This window comes from Xenopus laevis, chromosome 1S, assembly GCF_017654675.1.
Source record: "Xenopus laevis strain J_2021 chromosome 1S, Xenopus_laevis_v10.1, whole genome shotgun sequence".
NCBI lineage: Eukaryota > Metazoa > Chordata > Amphibia > Anura > Pipidae > Xenopus > Xenopus laevis.
The window spans coordinates 186,475,373-186,491,797 of NC_054372.1; the positions used below are offsets into that span (position 1 = coordinate 186,475,373).

Genomic DNA, 16,425 nt, shown 5'->3' on the forward strand with positions numbered 1-16,425 from the left:
ATCCCTAATAAAAAATTCAGATAACTATAGTCAAAGGAGACAAAAACTATAATGGATTTTAAAAGAAGCTTAAACTATATATTCACTGTATTCAGGCACACAAACAGGCCCTTACAGAAATGTGAAAATAAGAAGAAAAAAGGGATTTTGGAAGACCCTGAGTTATGTACTCAGGGTCTTCCAAAATCCCTTTGTGATACAAAAAAAGGAAAATCCAACAGAAAATGAAAGACAAAAACAGTGCTTAGTAAAAACTAGAAGCATAAAATAAGGGACAGGAAGGGTAAAGAATGTGACTATAAAATGAAAAGGAGATGGTGGAAACCAGTAAATTATAGGACACATGATAACAGCAAATGAAGGAAAAGGCACAAAGGTAACATAACATGAAAGATCAGATAATAAAAATGGAAAATACAGAATGGGAATGTTAAAAATATATAAAAATAACTAAAAATGACAGGAATAATATAAAAAGAGCCACTGACCAAGTAAGAAACTGGGATGTCCAATAAACAACACGCCAGAAGATTGGCATGATACCTCTGGGGATGTAGCTCCATGGCTTGGAACATTCCTCTAGTGAATTGTCACTGCTCCTGTAGGAAGAGCATGTTATTATTGTACACGTGTACTCTACAACTTCTGAGGATTGGTCTACAGGTGACCATACATGGGCAGATTGAAGTTGCCAATATCAGTCCAATAGACTCTGCAGTTTATCTGCCCATGTGTGGGGGCTTCCGGCGGATCCCCCCGATCGATATCAGGCCAAAAATCAACCAGATAACGATCAGGCAGGTTTGATTTTTCCTACGATTGAGGAACGTATCGGATAGTTGATGACATGTCAACACCCATTTCCTTCATTTAAATCGATAGTTTGGCCCTAGGGCCGAACGTTCAGAATAACCCGATACCGCCCCTGCTGTTGGTGGGCATTTCGGGGAAAGATCAGCCAAACTAGTGGATCTTATCATGTATGGCCACCTTTACCAATAATAATTAGGACCAGTCTCATTCTTTGTTAGACCAGAACAGCCTAGTTTCTGTTCTGTTTCATTGTGCACCCATCCATTACAGCACCACAAAAATGTTAAGTTGAAATGTTTGCCTTGTTTCTAGTGTATACTGTGATTATGGGCTGTGTGAGTGGACGATCATGATACTTAAAGGGGTTGTTCCTTCAAACACGTTTTTCAATTCCGTTGGTTTCAGATTGTTCAACAGAAATAAAGACTTTTTCCAATGACTTTTTTTTTTCTATTTGTGACCGTTTTTCTAATATTGAAGCGTAAAGTGTCATTTTTACTTTACACTATAAACTTAAATGTATAAATTAGAAAGTTAATTAATAAATTACATTTACTTAAATGAATACATTCAATTTAAATTAATAAATGTTAAACTTACATTTTGGTAAAACTGCAAAAAAATAAAAGATGGAAAGCCATTGAAAGAAGTCTTTGTTTATGGTCAACAATCTGAAAACAGCTCAACTGTGTTTGGAAGGTGAACGACTCTTTTAATTAGAGATGCACCGAATCCAGGATTCGGTTCGGGATTCGGCCTTTTTCTGCAGGATTCGGCCAAATCCTTATGCCTGGCTGAACCCTAATTTGCATATGCAAATTAGGGCCTGGAAGGGAAATCATGTGACTTCATCACAAAACAAGGAAGTAAAAGAAAGTCTACTTTTTCCTTTCCTGCACATAATTTGTATATGCAGATTGGGATTTGGTTTGGTATTCAGCCGAATCTTTCACAAGGGAACCGGCCGAATCCAAAATAGTGGATTCAGTGCATCCCTACCTTTAATATCAGCAAATTGTATGTCATTTTTTTTGCACACACACATAGTCTGTTTCTATGGGAGTTACTGTATTCCCACTTTGCTCCCCAATATAGAGCTTCATAGCATTTAGTGGGTACTGCATGCATAAAGTAGAACAAGGGATCAACAGATGGAAGGGGGTACCCAAACCAGCCAAGATTGCAAGCTTTCTAATACAATTGACAGCAGGAACCTTTCCCACATCCCAGACTGGACACCAGAGTATTGCACATGCTTGTGTTACATTTGTATTGACCGTCCTGCTCTTTCCAGGTTTCAGTGACACACAGTGGATACAATGGACCTTTGATTATTTTGCACATTCATCCTTGTTTTACCAAACAATTTAAAAGCAGAATGGCCAGCCTTAAAGGGATACTGTCATGGGAAAACATGTTTTGTTTTGTTTTTAAATGCACCAGTTATTAGTGCTGCTCCAGCAGAATTCTGCACTGAAATCCATTTTTCAAAAGAGAAAACAGATTTTTTTTTTGATATTAAATTTTGAAATCTGACATGCGGCTAGACATATTGTCAGTTTACCAGCTGCCCCAGTCACGTGACTTGTGCTCTTAGTCACTCTTTACTGTACTGCAAGTTGGAGTGATATCACCAACCTCCCTTTCCCCCCCACCAGCAGCCTAACAAAAGAACAATGGGAAGGTAACCAGATAACAGCTCCCTAACACAAGATAACAGCTGCCTGGTAGATCTAAGGGCTGGGACACATGGGCGATTTGGGGAGATTTAGTCGCCTGGCGACTAATCGCCGCGACTTTCCACGACCAATCTTCCCCGAATGCTTCCCCTCGCTCTGCGCCTGGCTAAAATGAAAAATCGCCTGCGCTAATCACACGCGGCGATTCGTTTTCCGAAGTCGCCCGAAGTTTCCTCGTGAAAACGAATCGCCGCGTGTGATTAGCGCAGGCGATTTTTCATTTTAGCCAGGCGCAGAGCGAGGGGAAGCATTCGGGGAGAAAAGTCGCTGCGATTAGTCGCCAGGCGACTAAATCTCCCCAAATCGCCCAGTGTGTCCCTACCCTAAAAAGAACACTTAATAGTAAAAGCCAAGTCCCACTGAGACTGATTCAATTACATTAAGTAGGAGAAATAACAGCCTGCCAGAAAGTAGTTCATTCCTAAAGTACAGGCACAAGTCACATGACTGGGGGCAGCTGGGAAACTGACAATATGTCTAGCCTCATGTCAGAATTCAAAATTTAATATAAAAAAAATCTGTTTGCTCTTTTGAGAATTGGATTTCAGTGCAGAATTCTGCTGGAGCAGCACAAACTCTTTTTTTCTCCAAATAGTGGCACAGGATGAATTTGTAAATTAACCAAACGTTATCATGGCATTTAATTATGCAAACGAATTAGCAGACTGCATACCTAATTCCTACATGTAGTACATTTAATAAAGCAGTGCAACTTAACATTACTATGAAGTAGACGGAATATATACTACATTTTCTTTATTTACTTTTTTTTTAATTTGTTTTTTATATATACTACATTTTTTTTATTTACATTTTTGTTGCTATGGCTCAATTAACCTTACAAACATTTAACAATCAAACTCAGAATCCGATAAATAGTATCAGACCTAAATACAAACCTAAGCAATAAATAACAAGAATTACAGTTAAAATAAAGCCTCACAACCTGGTTGTTAGGGTCAGTGACCCACAAAAACCAGATAATAATTTCAGCTGCAGGGCTAGAAAGTATAAATACCGATTTATATGAAAATCAAAAGGAGGAATCCAGCACTCGCATGATTGCATATATAGTCACATTCATAGAGAATACCGTAGTTTGTCTGAGCTGGGAAGATGGTGTTCAGTTGTGGCATTTGAGACAATCCCGGGAGTGGGGATAAGAACGCTTATGTTGCCGGGTGCAGGAGTGATCGCATGTCTTGCAACGCATCGATTGTATATCGTCTACAAGAAATCAAAATGAAAGTTTAATTAAAACACAGCATCACATATTTCAGTGGGTGCTCAGTTCAATAATTGAATTATTGTTCAACTAAACATATTCCTATGTTTTCAGGTAGGTCCTACTTCAAGGTGCGATGTAAGTTTACCATGCAAATTTATGTTTATTACAAACAAGTACTGTCACAGGATATTTGTTACTCTGATAAAACATTTTGACTAAAAATGGAGATAACTGGAGTTTTATACTAAGATGAAACTGCAAGCCAAATTGGTAATACATTTAGAGAAATGGGAATGAAAATTCAACCACACCTTAAGTTGTATAAATTAAAAATTTCTTATTATAGAATGGGCTGGTCTGGTACTCAGTCAGGCAAAGAGGTGAGCCTTTAATATCCTTTTTGGGTGAGTGGTAGTAAGCCTTGGGATGTGATGGATAGGTCTCTTTATGATCAGATGTGATTAGCTTACTCAGAATGATATCTCTCAAGAATATGACACATTAATATAGAGTCCTGCAGCGGGTCGGGTTACCCGCAAAAAAAAGAGGGCAACCTGCGAAATGAGGGGAGGATGTGTGGGTATACCCGCGGGTCAGGTTGCGGGTCCCATCTAAATTTGTTATCTTATGTAATTTTATCTATATTTGACTCCTTTTAAAGTTTTACGAAACTTGTTTCTGTCCTGTCCACTTTTGATGGTGTCACTTCCGGTTTGCAGCACCATCACTTCCTGTTTGATGGTGGTCGGCGGGTTGCGGATAAGGCAGTTGCAGAGGAACTTCAAGTCCTGGAAGGGGTTGTTCACCTTCACATAAATGTGGTTAACCCAGCAGTTGAGGTCATTTTATGTAAATATATAATATATGTGCATTAGAAAAAATCATTGTTGAGAAGTTAGCGTTTTTCTCTATGATAGCTTTTAGGATAGGTGCAGGGGCAGGGGTCGCCGACCCCTTTTAAGACAGGACCACGTCAGTGTGCTGAAACCCAATGTAATGCGGAGTACTGGGAGCTTCACAACCTACTGCACATGTCTACATCTTATCAGCTAATTTGTATTGCTTACAAGAAGTAACCCCTCTTTTGATGGGCACCAGATGCTGGGAACGTGCACATGTAAAAGCCAACAGCTCGGTTTGGGCAATAAAATGAAAAATGGAACTAGGAAGGGTAATGTCTTTGGCGACAGATGCTGGGGGAGAGAGGGGGAACGCTTCCAAATAACTCACATAATTGTACAGCTAAGTTTCAGGCAACGGGATCCTGATATCAGTGATAATTGCTGGGGAAGGGATGTGAGGGAGCAGGCGCTTGTATGTTTCTTGTATTTATATATATATATATATATATATATATATATATATATATATATATTTCTTGAATGAGAGCAGAGGTCAGGCTTCAGTTTATGATGTGACCGGACAGCAAGACTCTGCTTTTCATTCTCAGACGAGCATGAGAAATTAACTCTTTGTTCCCCGGGCCCTTACGCTGTTTGAGACCAAAAAAGCTGGAATGCTTCATTCACCTTTGGGAACAACAGATAATTATAACTTATACAACTATAATTATAACAAACCCAGTATATAAAGTGTGACAATCGGCTGCTGACCAATAAGATTAAAGTAAGGGCAATCCTAGGTTTATGAGTCACCACACTCTGACATGACCTGCACTGCTAAGGGAAAAGATGCTCCTCCCTTTCTAAAATAATTGGTGATGCAAATTTAGCACTTTATGTATTTTTAAGTTGCTTTTCAAGCATATTAGATATTATTCGGCACTGCAAATTTGCTTATCATGCTGGGGGGGGAACATAATTTATAGCATTGTGAGTTAAGCTTAGTGAAGGTGGACAACCCCTTTAAGTGGAGAAATGCAGGCCAAGATTCCACTCCTCCTGGAAACATTTCTTCCTCTCGGGTGCATATCCGGCGGATTTCACTGCAAAATCCTGTGTTTGCCTGCACTCGAAAACATTGCCTTTGGTTGCAGACACATTGATCAGCACAGGAGCAGAGGAGGACCGAATTCTTAGCCTGTATTTCTCTGCAGGTACAAAATCCGCAGTGTGGCACCAGCCTAAACTGATTTGTCCCCTTCAGTGACAGCCTATGGGCCCCAACTAGAGTTCTGCAGCAGGTCGGGTACCCGCAAAAACCTGCGGTACCCTGCAGGTTGCAGGTAGAAGTTTCAGGAGCGGATTTGGTGGGTTGGCAGTTCTCAGGGTTTGCGGATTGCGGTTCGGGTTGCGGCTCTTCTCAATAGCGAGTTTTACTCCCTTTTTTCTGATCACGCCTACTTCCAATGATGTCACTTCCAAGTTTACAATGACAGCACTTCCTGTCCCTTGATGGTTAGCAGGTCGAGGATCGGGTTGAGGATAAGGTGCTTGCGGGTTGGGTACCGGGTCCAAGTGGGTAATGTATGCGGGTTGCGGGTCTGGTTTAACAAATTGGTTCCAAGCAGAACTCTAGCCCCAACCACCTCCATATGTGTCAGAAAATCCTCTGGATATCTATAAGGTAGGTTTGAAAAATCCAGTTGGTCAGTGACCGCATTAGTATGTTGATTCTGTTCTCTGCCAACAACCCTACAAAAGCGCCTACTGTAATCCAATCATTTGGCCCCCCAGGCAATGATTGGATCAGACTGATGGCCTAGAATCAGAATACAGGTGGCCAAATTGGGCAAAGATCAGCGAATTTTCATTATTATAGAGGCTCATATGACACTGCCCTCTCTAAGCTATCCAAGCAAAGAAATGATACACCAGATTCCACTTCTTTCAGGTAAATTATATTAACCATGCGAGTGCAACAGGAAACAATAAGATTCTTACCGTACTAACATCCAGAGGTATAATAAAGACGATAAGGAAACACAGATACCAGGCTAAAAGTGTGCCCACGGTTACAAGTCGGTGCTGCTTTTTAAAGTCTCCATATCGGTGCAGAAGGAAAAGAGCCAGAAAAAACACAGAGACGATCTCAATTCCCAGCGCTACGCCACTCATCTTGTACCACGAACACCACAGACGTGCTTCAATTAAAAACCTATAAAATAGAAAAAGGTTAGAACAGTATAAAAATGACAGAAATGTAACTGATGATCACGGGAGGCTCTGTCTCACGATATACTGTTCCAGGACATAAGCAGACAGATATAAAAAAAAATGCTGTTTCGTTTATGTAAACATAAACCTTTCCTCCAGTTCAGGGCAGATACATACTACTTAATAACCTTAAAGTCATGGAAAAAGTGCTGCTCCAACAGAATTCTGCACTAAAATTAATTTCTCAAAAGAAGAAAATGATTTTTTTATATTTCATTTTGAACTCTGACATGGGGCTAGACAGTAATTTTCCCAGCTACCCCCAGTCATGTGACTTGTGCTCTGATAAACTTCAGTCACTCTTTACTGCTGTACTGCAAGTTGAAGTGATATCACCCCCCCCCCCAGCAGCCTAACAACAGAACAATGGGAATGTAACCAGATAACAGCTCCCTAACACAAGATAACAGCTGCCTGGTAGATCTAAAAACAACACTTAATAGTAAAATCCAGGTCCCACTGAGACACGCTTAGTTACATTGAGTAGGAGAAACAACACCCTGCCAGAAAGCAGTTCTATTCTAAAGTGCTGGCTCTTTCTGAAAGCACATGACCAGACAAAATGACCTGAGATGCACCTACACACCAGGAAAGAAATTTTATATTGTAGAGTGAATTATTTGCAGTGTAAACAGTAATTTTGAAATAAAAACTACAAAATAAAAATCATGACAGAATCCCTTTAATTATTTAAGGCAGGGCTGTCCAACTGGAAGCCCACAGGCCAGGGGTGGATTCCAAAAGGGATTTTTATGCCCCTACAATCCAGTTTCTTCATAGGGTCCACAGAATTCGCTATATATATATATATATATATATATATATATATATATATATATATACACATATATACACACACACACACAACATATACTATGCTGTTGCCCTGCAGTGGTACAATGGTGTGTTTGTTTTATATCAACAAGCTGCTGTGTAGCCATGGGGCAGCCATTCAAGCACAGGATACACAGTAGATAACAGATAAGTACTACTATAGTTTATATAAACAAGCTGCTGTGTAGCCATGGGGGCAGCCATTCAAGCACAGGATACACAGTAGATAACAGATAAGTACTACTATAGTTTATATAAACAAGCTGATGTGTAGCCATGGGGGCAGCCATTCAAGCACGGGATACACAGTAGATAACAGATAAGTACTACTATAGTTTATATAAACAAGCTGCTGTGTAGCAAAGGGGGTCAGCCATTCAAGCACAGGATACACAGTAGATAACAGATAAGTACTACTATAGTTTATATAAACAAGCTGCTGTGTAGCCATGGGGGCAGCCATTCAAGCACAGGATACACAGTAGATAACAGATAAGTACTACTATAGTTTATATAAATAAGCTGGTATGTAGCCATGGGGGCAGCCATTCAAGCACAGAATACACAGTAGATAACAGATAAGTACTACTATAGTTTATATAAACAAGCTGCTGTGTAGCCATGGGGACAGCCATTCAAGCACAGGATACACAGTAGATAACAGATAAGTACTACTATAGTTTATATAAATAAGCTGCTGTGTAGCCATGTATCATTGCAGGGCAACTGGTAAAATAACTTCATTTTTTGGTGTTACTTTTCCTATATTTCCTATAACTGCCACACGAAGTACATACATGTTAACTGGCTCCTGATAAACTGAACCTAGTTGTGTGTGTGAAAGTGTGTTTAGAGTGTAAGCTCCACTGAGGCAGAGACTAAGGGCAAATCTGTGTGGAATACCCTGGCACTATATACTATATATTATACTATAGACATAAGCAATACCTTCCCCATTGTATGAGGTCAAGTGTCCTTTGTGCCCCAGACTAGAAGCAGCCCTGAAGCTTTCAGGTTACACAGGAAAACTTACTAATAGGAGTTCAGTCACGACTTGCAACTCACGTCTCTGTTGCTCATCTACAATGTTCAGTTTCCTTAGAGATTCCGTCTCCTACTTTATATCTATTCATTAGAGTCCAACAACTAGGGCGCAGGGTGAGATTTCTTTCTGTGGATAAACCAAATGGCCGTTCCCTCAGCTCCAACCACGGACTTACCTGCTTCACTGTGTGTCCACACGAGCCACAGCCAGCCGCTTCATTCAATTCCACAAATCGCACGCAACACCGGGCAACAAACAGCTGACAGGACAAGAAACGCCCCCAAACTCTTAATTTTTAGCGGCCGGGTAGGTGGCAACCCTAATTACTGGCCAAGTCCCAATATCACCCTACACTCAGTGTGACCTGTATCTGGGGTTAATGCGGTCGGGGAGTATCCCCTTTTATTTAGCCACCAAACATTCAACATTTCGGGGGGGAACACTCCCTTCATCAGGATGTGTGCGGATCCCTTTTCAATACGTATGCGTTGCTAAGGGCCCCGGCCAGGTCAACGGAAAAAACGCACCACCATTTGCAGGACTGGTGAACTACAGGTGTGCTGTAGGAAAGATTACACTGTATCTAGGGTTGCCACCCGGCTGGTAAAACAGCTGCCAAAGCCAGGGCCGGTATTGCAAATTTACCAGCAATGTAGCTGCCGGTAAATTTGTAATACCCCTAACAAAAGCCCTTGGCCCGCCCCCAATCAAAACTTACCTTTTTGCCTCCTTCTGGCCATTGCGCGATGTGGCTTAGCCCCTTTTTACATCACGTCCTGGCCCCTTTTATGTCACAGCCCGCCCTTTTGTTACCATCCCCACCATCGGCCGGTGGAAATTTTATTAAAAGGCGGCAATCTTACCTGTATCTGTGGTAATTCTGGCCTTCTAGATTTTGGAGGTGAGGCTGCAAAACAATTTGGTTGGAAATGGCAGTGGGCTGCTGCTACACATTACAGCATTCCTCTAGGGTTGCCATCTTTTCTAGAAAAAAAAATACCGGCCTTCCTATATATTTAGCTTTTTTCCCTATTAATTACATTGGGATCAACCATCATTTTAACCAGGCAGGCCGTTAAAATACCAGCCAGGTGGCAACCCTACTTACCTCCAGGGTTGTATTTAGGTCCGATGGCGCCCTAGACATCGGACCTAAACACGGCCCTATGTCGTGCGCGCCGGCACACTGGCATCACGCGACTTATTCAGCGGAAGTGAAGTTAGCGCGCTGTGCGCATGACGTCACTTCCACATTCTACCTCAGTCCCCCTAACCCTCAGCTCCTTCAACGGATTCCCTATGGAAATTTGTGGCGGAGGGTGGGGAGGTTAAAAAAAAAAAACGAAAAAAAAAATTGGCACCCCTGCTTTTTGGCAACAGGGGCCCTTGAAAATGCCATAGACAGTCACTGGGCTGGTGGGGGACTCTGTGTACTTAAACTGCCAGGGCCTAATTTAATTCTCAGTCCTGACCTGTTTATCAGCCGGAGCTACTAAACATTCCACCCAGAGTCAGCATGGCTAGCCAGATTATCAGGATCTCCCAAGGGCCCCGGGGCAATTCCTCTTTTCACAATAAGTCTATATAATCTTTATATCATTTGGTACGGCCTTCATCTAATTGTTGTAAGACAGTCAGATGTCTGATTCTGTGGTGCGCCCAGTTTTATATTGATTACACCCAAACTAATTACATGTTATAGGTGAAGAGAAGGGTTAATCAGTGGAGATGACAATTTGGTAGCAATCCCCCAATGATTATAATCCCTTACCTAAAACCTCCAAACCTTCTCGCTGAAAAACACCTTGACCTTGGATTGTATTCTAGTGAACGCAGTCTCATGACCTGCCCCAGGAATCCCTTCTAAAGACCCCACTAGAGTGAGAACTTAGGCCCAACAAGCCATACTTTTGCTCTACTGAGAATATGCAAAGCCCAGGGCCACAGCAAAGATCCCCAGGGACATGGAAACAGCATGGTCACAAGAGGGGGGAGGGGTGTTACAAATTTAGTGAATGCTGAGAGAAAGGCCATCACCTTTACATGATTTGGGGTTATGAATTTGAGGGGGCAGCCCCGTCTTACCCAATTAATGTATATTTGAGCAAACTATTTTATGCCACCAAGTGAATTTCCCTAGTGTGGATTTGTGTCACCCACGATAGACATGTTAAAAGCTGGAGAATGGTGTGCAAGTAACAGATCTACAAGCATAAAAGCATTCTGTAGAATGTTGTGTAGAAAACTGGTGTAACCTGGGACAGACAAGGGCATCACCTTGTGGATCTGGAGAAGCTGATTGTCAAGGACGAAGGAAGATGATTGCAATGAGAAATAAATGTGCAGGACTGGAGACAAAACAATGAAGGTGATACATTTAACAGCAATACTGGCTCCGGCCTTAATCACTGCTTTACTGGTTAGGCTAGTAATATTGCAGGAATGAAACTCCATGTGCTGGATTTCCTGCCTAACCATCCCTATACAGAAACTATAATCTCTACTACTATACTCACCTCTCTCTGCTATCCCACAGTCACACTCCCTTCCCAGAGACTATTATCCCACTGTTACTATAGGCACCATCTCTCCCTACTATACCTGCTATCCCACAGTCACACTCCCTTCCCAGAGACTATTATCCACTGTTACTATAGGCACCATCTCTCCCTACTATACCTGCTATCCCACAGTCACACTCCCTTCCCAGAGACTATTATCCCACTGTTACTATAGGCACCATCTCTCCCTACTATACCTGCTATCCCACAGTCACACTCCCTTCCCAGAGACTATTATCCACTGTTACTATAGGCACCATCTCTCCCTACTATACTTGCTATCTCACAGTCACACTCCCTTCCCAGAGACTATTATCCCACTGTTACTATAGGCACCATCTCTCCCTACTATACCTGCTATCCCACAGTCACACTCCCTTCCCAGAGACTATTATCCCACTGTTACTATAGGCACCATCTCTCCCTACTATACCTGCTATCCCACAGTCACACTCCCTTCCCAGAGACTATTATCCCACTGTTACTATAGGACACCATCTCTCCCTACTATACCTGCTATCCCACAGTCACACTCCCTTCCCAGAGACTATTATCCACTGTTACTATAGGCACCATCTCTCCCTACTATACCTGCTATCCCACAGTCACACTCCCTTCCCAGAGACTATTATCCCACTGTTACTATAGGCACCATCTCTCCCCTACTATACCTGCTATCCCACAGTCACACTCCCTTCCCAGAGACTATTATCCACTGTTACTATAGGCACTATCTCTCCCTACTATACCTGCTATCCCACAGTCACACTCCCTTCCCAGAGACTATTATCCCACTGTTACTATAGGCACCATCTCTCCCTACTATACCTGCTATCCCACAGTCACACTCCCTTCCCAGAGACTATTATCCCACTGTTACTATAGGCACCATCTCTCCCTTACTATACCTGCTATCCCACAGTCACACTCCCTTCCCAGAGACTATTATCCACTGTTACTATAGGCACCATCTCTCCCTACTATACCTGCTATCCCACAGTCACACTCCCTTCCCAGAGACTATTATCCCACTGTTACTATAGGCACCATCTCTCCCTACTATACCTGCTATCCCACAGTCACACTCCCTTCCCAGAGACTATTATCCCACTGTTACTATAGACACCATCTCTCCCTACTATACCTGCTATCCCACAGTCACACTCCCTTCCCAGAGACTATTATCCACTGTTACTATAGGCACCATCTCTCCCTACTATACCTGCTATCCCACAGTCACACTCCCTTCCCAGAGACTATTATCGACTGTTACTATAGGCACCATCTCTCCCTACTATACCTGCTATCCCACAGTCACACTCCCTTCCCAGAGACTGTTATCCCACTGTTACTATAGACACCATCTCTCCCTACTATACCTGCTATCCCACAGTCACACTCCCTTCCCAGAGACTATTATCTACTGTTACTATAGGCACCATCTCTCCCTACTATACCTGCTATCCCACAGTCACACTCCCTTCCCAGAGACTGTTATCCCACTGTTACTATAGACACCATCTCTCCCTACTATACCTGCTATCCCACAGTCACACTCCCTTCCCAGAGACTGTTATCCCACTGTTACTATAGGCACCATCTCTCCCTACTATACCTGCTATCCCACAGTCACACTCCCTTCCCAGAGACTATTATCTACTGTTACTATAGGCACCATCTCTCCCTACTATACCTGCTATCCCACAGTCACACTCCCTTCCCAGAGACTATTATCCACTGTTACTATAGGCACCATCTCTCCCTACTATACCTGCTATCCCACAGTCACACTCCCTTCCCAGAGACTATTATCCACTGTTACTATAGGCACCATCTCTCCCTACTATACCTGCTATCCCACAGTCACACTCCCTTCCCAGAGACTATTATCCCACTGTTACTATAGGCACCATCTCTCCCTACTATACCTGCTATCCCACAGTCACACTCCCTTCCCAGAGACTATTATCCCACTGTTACTATAGGCACCATCTCTCCCTACTATACCTGCTATCCCACAGTCACACTCCCTTCCCAGAGACTATTATCCCACTGTTACTATAGGCACCATCTCTCCCTACTATACCTGCTATCCCACAGTCACACTCCCTTCCCAGAGACTATTATCCACTGTTACTATAGGCACCATCTCTCCCTACTATACCTGCTATCCCACAGTCACACTCCCTTCCCAGAGACTATTATCCCACTGTTACTATAGGCACCATCTCTCCCTACTATACCTGCTATCCCACAGTCACACTCCCTTCCCAGAGACTATTATCCACTGTTACTATAGGCACTATCTCTCCCTACTATACCTGCTATCCCACAGTCACACTCCCTTCCCAGAGACTATTATCCCACTGTTACTATAGGCACCATCTCTCCCTACTATACCTGCTATCCCACAGTCACACTCCCTTCCCAGAGACTATTATCCCACTGTTACTATAGGCACCATCTCTCCCTACTATACCTGCTATCCCACAGTCACACTCCCTTCCCAGAGACTATTATCCACTGTTACTATAGGCACCATCTCTCCCTACTATACCTGCTATCCCACAGTCACACTCCCTTCCCAGAGACTATTATCCCACTGTTACTATAGGCACCATCTCTCCCTACTATACCTGCTATCCCACAGTCACACTCCCTTCCCAGAGACTATTATCCCACTGTTACTATAGACACCATCTCTCCCTACTATACCTGCTATCCCACAGTCACACTCCCTTCCCAGAGACTATTATCCACTGTTACTATAGGCACCATCTCTCCCTACTATACCTGCTATCCCACAGTCACACTCCCTTCCCAGAGACTATTATCGACTGTTACTATAGGCACCATCTCTCCCTACTATACCTGCTATCCCACAGTCACACTCCCTTCCCAGAGACTGTTATCCCACTGTTACTATAGACACCATCTCTCCCTACTATACCTGCTATCCCACAGTCACACTCCCTTCCCAGAGACTATTATCTACTGTTACTATAGGCACCATCTCTCCCTACTATACCTGCTATCCCACAGTCACACTCCCTTCCCAGAGACTGTTATCCCACTGTTACTATAGACACCATCTCTCCCTACTATACCTGCTATCCCACAGTCACACTCCCTTCCCAGAGACTGTTATCCCACTGTTACTATAGGCACCATCTCTCCCTACTATACCTGCTATCCCACAGTCACACTCCCTTCCCAGAGACTATTATCTACTGTTACTATAGGCACCATCTCTCCCTACTATACCTGCTATCCCACAGTCACACTCCCTTCCCAGAGACTATTATCCACTGTTACTATAGGCACCATCTCTCCCTACTATACCTGCTATCCCACAGTCACACTCCCTTCCCAGAGACTATTATCCACTGTTACTATAGGCACCATCTCTCCCTACTATACCTGCTATCCCACAGTCACACTCCCTTCCCAGAGACTATTATCCCACTGTTACTATAGGCACCATCTCTCCCTACTATACCTGCTATCCCACAGTCACACTCCCTTCCCAGAGACTATTATCCCACTGTTACTATAGGCACCATCTCTCCCTACTATACCTGCTATCCCACAGTCACACTCCCTTCCCAGAGACTATTATCCCACTGTTACTATAGGCACCATCTCTCCCTACTATACCTGCTATCCCACAGACATAGGAGGCTGCTGTTGCAGGAGGGGAAGTTCACAATGCACATGTGATCATGCTGATGAACATGCACAAGTAACCAGGGACCTTTATGTTGTGTGTGCAGATCACATGCACCAGGGGTCTCCTGTTCTGCTGGAAATTCCTCAGGCTAGAATACTTTTGCTTCCCGGATAGAAACCCATTAAGGAGCTAAAACTACTTGCAGAAACAGAGCTGCTGGGAATTATAGTCTTTGGAGTAGTTTTAAATTCAAGGCCTATTGCCGATTATTTGCTTGTCATTAGATTGGGTGCAGTTCCCTCTGTGTAATGCAGAGCCTTGTGTCTCACTGTCCCCTTTTTTTGTCCCTGCTCTCATTGCACCCACATGTGTTACCCTACTCACAGGATTATGTTCCTCTTCTGCCCTGCAAGACCGGCCAACTGCATAGATGTAAAAAAAAAAAAAAATAAAAAAAAAAAACATTTGAAGCCTCTCCAATTTACCTCAGATGTGGAAAAAATTCCTTGCCGACTGCAAGATTCAATCGGACCAGTCCCTGGATTTGTATTAGTAATATTTTAATTTTAGTGTCCTGTAGAAAGCCATGGCTTGCATCTGACATTTGATAAAAGGATCCGCACACACTTCTTTCTTTTGCAGTGGGGGGTCACTGCAAAAGAAAGAAGTGTGTGCGGATCCTTTTATCAACATTCACGTTGCTAGGGGACCTTGCCGGGTCGACGGAAGAACGCACCACCTCTGCAGGATCAGTGAGATTGGGTGTGCGGTAAGAAAAATTACATTGCATTGCATCTGACATTTACCAGGACGACACACATTTATTAATGACATCGGCATGCTTAATGAACAATGTTTTACGTCAAACAAACCCAATTTTCGTTGTGGATCTTTGGACATTATACAGGATCTAATTTTCTGATCCGTAACTGTAAAAATGAATGTTACTAGAAATGCGGTATTTTACATACTGAGCTGTCTTCCCTCCTTAGAGTATGTAGTTATAATGCTTCTACTTTCAAGCTTTCAACAGTTACGGGCAGAATTATCAAAATGTGAGTTTCGATTTTAATAAATAACAACTATTCACTCTATGGGAATTAATCAAATGGTGACTAATAAATTTCACCCATTGAAAACGCTTCTCAAAATCCTATAGGAATGAAGAGAAGGTGGGTGAGTTTTTATTTATTAAAATCTAAACTCACATTTTATTTTAATAAATCTGCCCATTACTATCTCCATATCATTTTAAATGATTACACCTTCCTAATTTGTTGTTGGTACAGATACCACGAGATGTAAATAGGATCACGATTCATCAGCACTGTGATCTCGGGAATTAAATAAAAACGCAGCAAAAAGGAAAAGTCTTATTTTGAAAAGTGTTCTAGGAAAATGGTATTCACTGCAGGAAGC

The 16,425-nt window shown here is 42.6% G+C and overlaps 1 protein-coding gene across 1 annotated transcript in view; it reads right to left on the reverse strand.

Annotated features, from left to right (window-relative positions):
- The window catches only part of lmbrd2.S (LMBR1 domain containing 2 S homeolog), a 34,983-nt gene extending 25,248 nt beyond the window's left edge, over nucleotides 1-9,735 (reverse strand). Inside the window, exons 1-4 of the mRNA XM_018244517.2 lie at nucleotides 8,951-9,735; nucleotides 6,624-6,837; nucleotides 3,646-3,779; nucleotides 489-599 (exon numbers count right to left, since the gene is read on the reverse strand). Coding sequence (XP_018100006.1) covers nucleotides 489-599; nucleotides 3,646-3,779; nucleotides 6,624-6,797 — 419 coding nt within the window. The 5' untranslated portion in view covers nucleotides 6,798-6,837; nucleotides 8,951-9,735. The remainder of the gene's footprint in view (nucleotides 1-488; nucleotides 600-3,645; nucleotides 3,780-6,623; nucleotides 6,838-8,950) is intronic.
- Nucleotides 9,736-16,425: the final 6,690 nt, after the last annotated feature.